General features: G+C 40.0%; 1 protein-coding gene across 10 annotated transcripts in view; it reads right to left on the minus strand.

Annotated features, from left to right (window-relative positions):
• ANO5 (anoctamin 5) overlaps nt 1-11338 on the minus strand; it is a 115245-nt gene that overhangs the window by 20645 nt on the left and 83262 nt on the right. For all 10 annotated transcript variants that reach the window (XM_061610628.1, XM_061610626.1, XM_061610625.1 and 7 more), the window contains 5 exons: nt 11100-11269; nt 8958-9055; nt 7601-7731; nt 3542-3747; nt 962-1143 (listed from right to left, as the gene is read on the minus strand). In XM_061610628.1, the coding sequence (XP_061466612.1) occupies nt 962-1143; nt 3542-3747; nt 7601-7731; nt 8958-9055; nt 11100-11269 (787 nt within the window). The remainder of the gene's footprint in view (nt 1-961; nt 1144-3541; nt 3748-7600; nt 7732-8957; nt 9056-11099; nt 11270-11338) is intronic.

Below are 11338 nucleotides of genomic sequence, written 5' to 3' on the forward strand. Positions count from 1 at the left end.
TTTAGGGCTTTATAGGTAAGAACCAACACTTTGAATCTGGCCCGGAAACATATCGGTAGCCAGTGCAGCTGCGCCAGGACAGGTGTTATATGGTCAAATTTCTTTGTCCCAGTGAGAACTCTGGCCGCAGCATTTTGCACTAGCTGAAGTTTCCGAACCGTCTTCACAGGTAGCCCCACGTAGAGTGCATTACAGTAGTCCAATCTAGAGGTTACCAAAGCATGGATAACTGAGGCGAGATTCTCCCTGTCCAGATAGGGTCGTAGGTTGTTCTGGAGAGCCTCTGAGAGGGTCTGACGGGTGAGTCTGACACTCTCTACATTTTCTATTTTTAATTTTTCTTTCTTAATTTTTATCCTGTGGTTTTTACTATTGTTTCCCCATATATGTACTCACATATATACATGTAGATTTCTCAGTTTGTTTGTATATATATGCTTATTGTATTTTAAATAATTGTATTTTATGTATTTTAACTTACTGTTTTGTCTTGTGTTTTTATTCTGTATAATTTTATTATGTATGTGTGTGATTTTATTGTAACCCGCCCTGAGTGCCCCATTGTGGGGTAGAAGGGCAGGACAGAAATATTCTTACTAACTAACTAGCTAGCTAGCTAGGAAAGATGCAGTTTTGGGCAGGTACCCCACGATCAGCATCATATATTGCTACATTGAATTACTTTAAATTTAGAAGTGAGGATCTACACTCCCTTATCCTTTTGGCTACGTCCGTGTTATTAGATTGCCACAGTTATACTTTGCCTTCAAGGTGACACCAAATTACATTATGTACAATTCCTCTAATAAAACAGAAGTCTTATTCTGATGGTTAAAGAGGACCTTGTTTCATCTTATAAGATGGCAGTAGCATGTAGAAGAATTTAATGACCAAGACTAATACAGCTGATTTATTTCGGAAACCTACATATAAACATGTAAAGGGATTAATTACAACTAACCTGCAAGTGGAGAAGTTGCCTGGGTTCACTTCAGGTCTGTTTTTATCAAGAAAATCTGAAGTTTGGAATACAGAGAGGCTGTCATTAATGTATCCAGACATGGGCGAATCAGAATCCGTAAAGTAGGCATAATAATAAACCAATCGAGGGATCATATCAGAGGTGAAGGCAACAATGAATGCCTGCAGGAAAGAAATTGTACTATATGTTACATTACTCATTTCTTTACATTTCCTGTGAATGAAATATCAACTACCTTTTAAGTACTAATCCACACACAGACATGAAGGTCACTGGTTGTCCTATACACCACACTCTCTCAGCCTAACTTACCTCACAAGGATGTTGTGAGGAGACAGTGGGTGAAGAGAGAACAATACACATATGCCACTCTGAGCTTCTTGGAAACAGGGTTTAACAAGTGCCTATTTACTGGTATATGTAAAAACATAAGAGCAACCTTGATGGATCAGACAAAAGGCCTATTTAGTCCAGCATCAAGTTTCTCACAGTGGTTAACCAGATGTCTATGGGAAACCCACAAATAGGGCATGAACACAACAGGACTTTCCTGTTCATGTTCCACAGCAACTGCCTCTGCTACTGGAGAGAACGTGGGGGCACTCTTATAAGCAAACTTAACTGGAACCATTATAATCTGCCAGGGCTCTAAGACCATCCACCAAGGCTTGTCCATCTACTTCTTCCATCTGGGGTATGGCAATAATCTTCAGAGAGGGCTTTCTTGGCAGTGGTTATAGAAGACTTTTCCCACAGAAAATATAAAGAAATTTACTTCTGCATAGACATGTATATTATAAATTAAATATACAGTGAATTTTTAATGAGTGCCCAGGTGTGTATTCGTGGGGGGAATGCTCTGGGACTCTGTTCCATTACTTTTTCGGCAGGCGGCGCCTTCTCAGGGTCCCTCTGTCTCTACAGCAAGAGCCAATCAGTTCAATCAGGTGGCCCCTTCTCTTGATGGATTCACACCACACACACCTCACTCGCATGCCATGCTGCTCAGCTCTCTATGTGGTGGGAACTGACTGTGCCATCTGGAAGGAAGGGGAGGCAGAGAGGGCTGTATGCACATGCAGTGCAGGCTCGCAAGTTGGTGGTGCACAATCCAGTCATTAATTAATTTTTAAAATTAATAAATAATCCCTCTCTTGGCTCTTTGCAATCACCCAGGAAGATGCCCTGACCCCCAGGTTGGGAATCATTGGGCTGGACAGCAGAGGATGAATGGGTTCTATTTAATCCTGTGTACATGATGGAATCTGTAGGGCAGACAGAACCAGGGGAGGGCAGTGAGCGGAGCATGACCATGTTTTGAACATGCAACAGAAAGCAGCTACCATCTGATTTTTTTTATATGCTCATGGAAGTAAATTTGTCCCTGCCTTTTTATCTACAGCCCCTGATGAAGGCCTAAATATACAAAGGCTGAAACGAGTTGGGCTTGGATTACAAATAAATACTTATTTTTCTAGCATTTTGGTTTTCCTTCCTCCTATTCCCCCATGTTTTGAAAATGGCCAATGAACCAAAGAGGGACCAGGGCACCAAAAAAAAAAAAAAAAAAAAAGAGTCATCCTTGCTAACCATGGTTCCCTAACAGCTCAGTTCATCAAAAACAACATGGATGCCAGTACTGTATCAAACAACTATCTGATGCCTTGAGCCTAGCCATCCTCAAAGGGAATGTGCAGGCATTTCTGAAGCTACGCCTGAGCCTGTGTTGACTCCTTGTAGAAGAAAGGACCAGGTGCTCTATATAAATAATTACTGTTAGTTATTTATTCATTTATTTTAGGGATTTATACTGCACCCTTCAATAAAACTTAGAGATAGGCTTACTAAATAAAAATATTCTACAAAGCAGTAAAACAACTAGGAGCTACAGAAAAAAGTAAACACCTAGACAAGATAAAACAGATCAAATTAAATTAAAAAGCTGAGAAAACAAACACCTTTTTGCCTGGTGCTGAAGTGACATTAGAGTAGGTAGCTGGTGAGCCACCAATTTCCTTGGGGTATTCCACAACTGGGGAAGGGAGTAAGAATCCCCTTTCCCAGATAGCCACCCACCATGTTTCATTTTATGGGTGGATGGCACTCAAGAAATAGCCTCTGATGACAATCCTGTACGCTGGCATCACCCCTCAGTAAGCACTGCTGAATTCAATGTCACTTATCTCCAGGTTTGCATTGTTACTGTATAGGCAGGCACATGTTGAGGCTGGCTGAAAGCAACTTCTGTGCTTAAATCTAACTAAAGCAGAAAGAAATGTAGTCATGAATTATTAATTACATTGTTTTTAGTGGAACTTATCTAAGACTAACTTTAGCTGAATTGGGGCCCTATGCAACACGCATTACTACTGTCCTTAAAATGCTATACATGTCACTAATTCCCATAGGGAAAAATTATTTTGTTGGAGTGCATCAATTAGCACCTTCTCAGAGCTTTAGTTACCAGGACTCCCTGGTGTAAAACATGGGTTTTAAAACAATGTGTACAGCAGAGATACCCCATATGTCTTCCAATCTGCTTTTTGAAAGTTTACTTACATTTGTAACAACAGACAAAATAGCCATTCCATTTAGAATTTCTTGCCAAATTCCTATGCTATGGGCTTTGGCTGCCACTGGTCTTCTATACTGAGTTGTAAGCTTCCAAGAATCAACTCGAATCTCCAGGATATTGTTCATCAGAGCAAGTAGTGGAGCCAAAGGAAAAGAGGCCACAAACAGAGTGATAAATCCAAACTGAATAACTACACAAAAAGGAGAAAAATAGTAAAGGGAAACATTTGAATGAAACATAAGAGAAATTTTATTTGAGTTGATCATGGATAGTAGCACATTAGATTTAACAACTGGGACACAAACATGCCTCTCCCAATATGAACCTACCCGTACACTGTGCTCAACATCTAAGGCCCTCCTCCGAGTACCATCCCATCGAGAAGCTCGGAGGGTGGTGACTAGAGCTAAGGCCTTTTCAGTGGTGGCCCCCGAACTGTGGAACAGTCTCTCTGATGAGGTGCGCCTGGCGCCGACGCTACTATCTTTTCGGCGCCAGGTGAAAACCTTTTTATACTCCCAGGCATTTTAAAGTGTATTTAACAGCATTTCTGTATTTTGTACGTTGTTTGGTTCTTTTGTTGTTTGTTTGTTTTGTTTCTTGATTTATTGTATTTATTGTATTTATATATTGTGCTTGTTTTTATCTTTTTGTACACCGCCCAGAGAGCCTTCGGGCTTAGGGCGGTATATAAATTAAATTAAATAATAAATAATAATAATAATGCAGTGTGACTTTAAAAAGAGGGTGCAAGTATTCTTGAAAAAAAGCATGTTTTAAAATAGAAGAGTTTAATTCAGAAAAAATGGTTGTTATTTATTAAGAAAATTAACACAGAGACTGAATTTGCAAGATGAACATATCAAATTTACAGTAAGATTGACAATCTGTTTCCTGGGCGGAAAAAAAACCTCTGTAACAGAAAAGGAAACTTCTATCTGTTCAGTGGAGTCTTTAGCTCAGGAGCTGGGAACCTGTGGCCCTCCAGATGTTGCTGAACCACAACTCCCATCACATCTGACCACTGGCTATGCTTGCTGGGGCTTATGGGAGCTGGAGTCCAATATCTTGAGGATCACAAGTTTCCCAACCCTTAGTTCCCACGCCCTATTCAAGCCTAAGCATGTACAACTGAAACAATGGCATAGTCTTTCCCTATTTACTCCCAACCTCCACTTTCTTCCTTTTTCTTTGTTGCTTTCCCAAGTTGAATTTTAGATTGTAAGCTCCTCAGGGCAGGGACATGTCCTCTTGTACTATGTAAATGCCATACATAGTGTTGGCATACTAATTATCCTAAATAATAAACCAGAGCCTGTGTGATTTCAGCTGCTGATGCCAGCACCACCCCTGGCCCAAAGGCCTTCATAGGAACTTCATTTCCTTGCATGTCACTGTTTCTCTGTGGTTATCATAGTGGCATCTGACACTGCAAGCTGCCCTGGGGGAAAAAGAGAGCTTAAGAACAGAATAATAAGAATACTTTGACTTTTTACTGTAACCTTCAAATGAACAAATATTTTACAGCGATTCAAATAAATGGAAAACCCCAACAAATGTGATTCATTACCACAACTCAGTTTAGTATGTTGCAGCCAGTTAAGCGCCTCTAGCATTTCCTCAAACCTTGTATCATGACAGAGGGCAAAACCAGATTTTAAAATATATAAACCCTGGCTTACACTGCTTTTTATTGTTTCTGAGACTTTAATTTCTGCTTTTAGTTTCTTAACAGCTAGCTACTTAACAGCTAACACACAGCACAATGCAATGGCCATCTCAGTATTATTTTAGAACAGTTTCTTGCTAGCTACTGCCATCTGTTGGTTGCTCTGTGAAATCACAGCACAAAAGATTGTATCTTATGAGATGGTAAGGTGGGGTTGGAAGGCAATTTGACAAAAAAAAAATGTCACTTGCTATTGGAGGTCGCTGATTCATAGGTCGCCATAAGTCGTAATCAACTTGAAGGCACAGAACTACCACATTTTTGTCACTAAAGGGTTTGACAGGGTTGTATTTTAGCTCCTACTCTAATCAACCTTTATCTGAATGGTTTGATTGGGAATTGCTCAGCATATGATTTTCATTGTACCTGACCTTGTGGGGACTAAGGTCCCGCTATTGCTGTATGCAGATGTTGCTGTTTTTACGTCTTTATCTAAAATAGGCCCTAAACCTTTATTAAGTGTTTTTATGATTTACTGCAAGGATAATTTGTTGGCAATCAAATTTCAGTAAAACAAAGATCATGTTTTTTTATCTGTATCAATAAATAAATGGATAATTGATGGGCAGCAGATAGAGCAAGTCAATATTCAGATTTTTGGGCATTATGTTTTTTCCACACTTTCTTGGGTCATTCATAGATGGACTGCAGTGCAGGTAGCCCAGGATACCATCAAGTATCACTATTTAGCTTTTTTTTTTAAAATACTGAAGGGCCACAATTTATTCCTACTGCCTTATTGGTATCAGGGTCAAAATCTTGTCTAATTTGCTAGATGGAATCCCTATGTGGATCCAGGGATTTAATCCAACTGTTGAGAGTGTTCTTTCAAACTTCTTGGAATGCCAAGGTGCGTTACAGCTGCTGGCTTACAGCTGGAGGCTGGCCTTTCATCTGTTGAATGCAAGGCTGTCCCTTGCCTTTAAATATTAGCTCAAGGCTGTTTATGCTGACCCATCTCTAGGATACTTACAACGTCTTCAGAAAAATGTTTTTATCAATCTATGGTCTAAAGCCTGTATTACCAAACTCCATCTATTGGGCTTCTCCATAGATTTCTTCCACACACAAGATTATAATGCTGCTAAATTTACTTTCGACCAATGTATTAAATATATTGATTTTCAATAGTCTATATCAAATGCCCACAGAATTTGCTCCCCAATCCATTTTGGTTTGACTTTTGAGTTTCCCAGATATGCCAGATATTTCGGTAATTTGACCATGCCCAGTATCACTATGTCTTCTACAGGGCTAGATTGAACTGTGTCTCCTTTGTAATATTGGAAGAGTGTTATCAGGGTGTCCAATATGAAGATCGCTTTTGTCCATGTCAAGATGAAGTTGTTGAAATCTTGGCTCATGTCCTTTTTGTATGTAATTTCCATAGCGATGAAAGTAATAGATTGCTTTGCTATATTATGAGAAATTACCCTGGTAAGATGTTAAAATGGTATACAAACTATTGCTTGACTGATACAAATAAGCTAATGACAGAGATAGTGGCCAAATTCCTCTCTGCTGCTCAAAGGACTCATAAGAGGATTCTTTCTTCTTAACTGTAACCCTAATGTTATGTTTGTATTATATTGTATTTTAAATATATATGTTTTATTGTTTATGTATTTTATCTTGTTTTATTGGGTCTGCAACTGTACAATAATAAACTAACTAAATAACACCACAACCTCTGTTGGCTTTATATCTTCTGCTGTGTATAGTCATGATGTGTGTATATGGTGGCACATTGTGATACCAGAAGAGTCATGTCTTTTGCAGTACAGCATGAGAAAAACTGCAGATTCTGCAGTGTTCACATAAGACAGGGTTATATCACACATGATGTCTGTGCTGAATGCTTAAGAAAAGTATCTATATTCATGTTCTGAGATGTGAGATACACAAATATTGATAACTTTACAATGCATCAAAATAATAGAAAATATTGGTTTTCTATAAGTATTCTGTATTTTGCATCAAAGAAATTGTCTTTTTTCAATACTTCATGTCACAGGTCAGCTGCTGGAAGTTGTTATTATTTATATAGTGCCATCTATACACATGGTGCTTTACAAACAATATTGACAGGTTCCTACCCTAAGGGGCAAACAATTACAACTTCTTGTACAAGCATATGTGCAGTACTCTTAGTTCATAGTTTTTCAGCCAAGAGACACGAGCCTAGGAATGGATGCATAATTAGCTCCATGCAACTATGCAGAGAAAAAGTGGGTAATGTGTCAGCACACCAACACAGAAGCAGAAAGCCCTATACACAGGTGTTTTCTATATCGTAACCGTCCTTAGTGCTTACCCATTTCTAGGTATTCATAGAATAGGCCCAAGGGTCCAAAGGACTGCAGATCATGGTCCTGTTCCCATCGACTGTATAAATTCTCTGGACGGCTTCTGGCTTTTCGACGGCCCCACCAATTCCAGATCCAGCTGTGGGTTGGAAAAACAGAAATCACAAGTTGGGGAGGTTGCAGAAAAGACCCAGTATAACGTAACAGAATCACGTGTCATATGATGTGACACACAATGGATTTCTAAGGTCTCTCTCCCATAAAAAAAACCATCTAGAGCTCCTACAGGGCTGAAGAAGTACAGATTATCAGGTTGCTGTAGCCCTGTTTGAGTGTTCTAAATCAGTGTTCTTCAACTTTTGGTCCCCAGTTTTTGTTGGACTACAACTCCCGTGTTCCCTTAACCAGTGGCTCAGCTGGCCAGGGATGATGGGAGATGCCGTCCAAGAACATCTGGGGACCCAAGATTGAATAACAGTGTTCTAAAACATACCACTTGCAAAATGTGTGGAAATGGGTCTGTGCCTGCTGCCCTCCGCTCCACCGTGCTCCCTGCTGTCTACACATTGGGTGAAAGATCTGAAGAGAGGGTGAGTATGTGCTCTCTGTGATTCAAAATCCTTATCTCGCAGCATTCCTAATCAAAGAGGGAGCCTACATGGGTAGCAGGCTCCCCTCTTCAGACCTTCTCTCCAACACATGAATAATTGGGGTAGGGCTAGCAAGGGGCATGATGGCAAAGGCAGCATCAGCAGACAAAGGACAAAGTCCCACATTAAATATATGAAGTTTAGTGCCCAAATGGAGCTTATGTTGCCTAACACATTGATTCTGGTGCTTAGGAGTATTCCCTTTTTTCCAGCCCCCTAACCAATGCCTAAAATTGAAGTCTTTTTCTAAGCCCTGCAGTCTTAACATAAAAAAGTTTTTACAATTAGAATATTATTGTCTTTCCATGATTACTGAGAACTGCAGTGCATAACACATTCCATTTCTAAAGCCTATTTACATTCTGATGGTTTATCAAGTAGGCACAATCTACGGAGGAGTTCTATCCTGTTTTGTTGTTGTTATGTGCCTTCAAGTCAATGACTACTTATGGTGGCCCTATGAATCAGCGACCTCCAATAGCATCTGTTGGGTAGGTAATAAGGTAGCAGCACTGTCAGTTACTGAGCATGGGGACTACTAGCTAAGACAGACAAAAAATGGCCAAAGCACTGGAACAAATTGCTCTCCTGCAGTTAACATGCCTAGACTGTTTCTCTGAACTTAGTGGAGGGTATGACACCAGTTAGCAAATATTCATGTAATTTTGGCTAATTCTTAAAAATGCAATTGATTCAGCATTAATGTGTCACTTACGGTAGAATAGCCTCTTGGATATTGCCCCAGATTTGTTTGCCAGCCATGACAATGGTAAGCTGTGTCGTCAGTTCTATCAAGCATCCTGCAGGATCACACTAATGAAGTGGGGGGGAGGGGAGCAAAACACAATCCGTCTTTCCCTTGAAAAGCATACAGTGTTAAAATAGAAGATGGGCACTAAACGAAAGTAAAGCTAGTAATTTGCCTTTCTTGCCTAAAGGATACTAAATAATAAAAAAGTAAGAAAAAGCCACATGGGTTTAGCCCTGGAACTGCTTATCAATACAGAGATACTGTTCTTGACTGTGCCAGTGTGATGCAGCTTGACTACTGCATTCCCAATATGCCCCAACCGCACTAATGAGTTTATACCAAAAACTAGTACAAAGTTTCTGGCTATTAATATTAAAAATTAAATGTATATCCTGCCCATCTTCCCCAAAGTAGGCAACAAATTGATACTGCCAGAAAAAGATTGCAGCAGGACATTAAAAAACAAGATTTTCAGCGCTAGGCTTGCAACTTCTTGGTTTAGGAAAACCAGGGCACTGCGAATTGGTTTGAGGGCTGAATTATGTGTTAATAAGATATATGAAGTGTTAGTGCCAAGCATCTATTTTAAATATTAAGAAGCCAGCAGCCAAATATCTGACTTGATCTCTCAAATCAACAGATGACTCTTTTCTGCCTCCTAGCCATGTGAAATTCTCTTCTCTGCCCAGTTTCCCAATTTATCCCCCTGCTGTCAGTTTTTTCCTTCCACCTTCTCTTCTTGCTCATATTCCTCTAGACCACTTAACCCAAGTAACCTGTTCCAACCTTCATTTTCTGTGCCCTATGGCTTCCATTGGGCATATGCCTTCTTAAGCCCATGGGTCATGCCTTCCTAAATCCGTATTTCTTCTAGACTCTCATTTCTGAGGCCTTTCCGCCTGTCCTGCCCCTTTCTAGGATTTGAGCAGCTCAGCTAATGAAAGCCAGAGGAAGGTAGCCAGTTAGGCTTGCTTTCTTTGTCTCAGACCCAGGTAGGTGTACACAGAGGATTCTCATGCTCTTACTGAAGCTAAGTTATTAGAGTTTGGATAATTGGTCAGTTGTCTGCTTGGGATGGGGTTGTACTCCCTCTCAAAGAGCAGGTTCATAGTCTGGGTGTACTCCTGGATCCATCTTTGTTGCTAGAGGTCCAGATGACCTCAGTGGCTAGGAGTGCCTTTTACCAGCTTTGGCTGGTAAGACAGCTGTAGTCGTTTCTGGACTAGGATAGCCTGTTGTCCATGCACTGGTAACCTCCAGGTTGGATTACTGTAATGTGCTCTATATGGGGCTACCCTTGAAGTTGATCCAGAAGCTGCAGCTGGTGCAAAATGCAGTGAGACTACTCACTGGGGCAGGGTATCACCAACATGTCACCCCACTGCTGAATGAATTGCACTGGCTGCCTATTAGCTACTGGGCTAAGTTCAAGGTTCTGGTTTTGGTCTACAAAGCCCTATACAGCTTGGAACCAGGATACCTGAAAGACTGTCTTACCTCTAATATATCCAGCCGATCACTGCGCTTTGCAGGTGAGGGCCTCCTGCAGATACCATCTTATCAGGAGGCCCGTTCAGCACAACATAGGAAGTAGACCTTTAGTGTAGTGGCACCTACCCTTTGGAATTCCCTCCCCTTAAATATTAGACAGGCACCATCTCTATTATCTTTCTGGCGCCTACTGAAGACCTTCCTCTTTCAGTAAGCCTTTTAGTATAGACCTTATCACAATCCGTGCCTGTGTTGGAATTGCTTTTTAATATGTTTTCAAAGTTTTTTGTTAAAAAATATGTTTTTAAGACTTTAAAAAAATGTTTTTAAAGATGTTTTGTTTTAATATGTTTTTAAGGATGTTTTGTTTAAATATATTTTAAAGTCTGTTTTTATGATATTTTAGAGTGTTTTTAGTGCTTTTGTTTGCTGCCCTGGGCTCCTACTGGGAGAAAAGGCGGGATATAAATCTAATTAACAACAACAACAACAATATAGAAACTAGAAATTCATAATACTATTTAAAACATTTATGTTGTTTTTTCTGGACTGTCTTAACAAAAATGAGGATGGTTGGCAATTACCTCCCTAATTCACTTAAAAATGACCACATACCTCTTCATTTCTCCAGCGATCAAACATGTATGTGTAAGATCCTGGGTACCCCACAAATTTCCCTTTGAAGAAAGCCACATAGAAACATGAAGAATAGTAGTTGACAAACTGAAACAGGAACATTTTCATAGTAAGCCTGTTCTCATATTGCAGGTGAGTTCTTGGGATTTCTGCAAGGTCAACAAAATAAACAAGGATTTAATTTCCCTTGCATCGAGCATAGCATGAAAGTTCAACTA

The sequence above is a fragment of the Rhineura floridana genome, chromosome 2, assembly GCF_030035675.1.
Source record: "Rhineura floridana isolate rRhiFlo1 chromosome 2, rRhiFlo1.hap2, whole genome shotgun sequence".
NCBI classification, from domain to species: domain Eukaryota; kingdom Metazoa; phylum Chordata; class Lepidosauria; order Squamata; family Rhineuridae; genus Rhineura; species Rhineura floridana.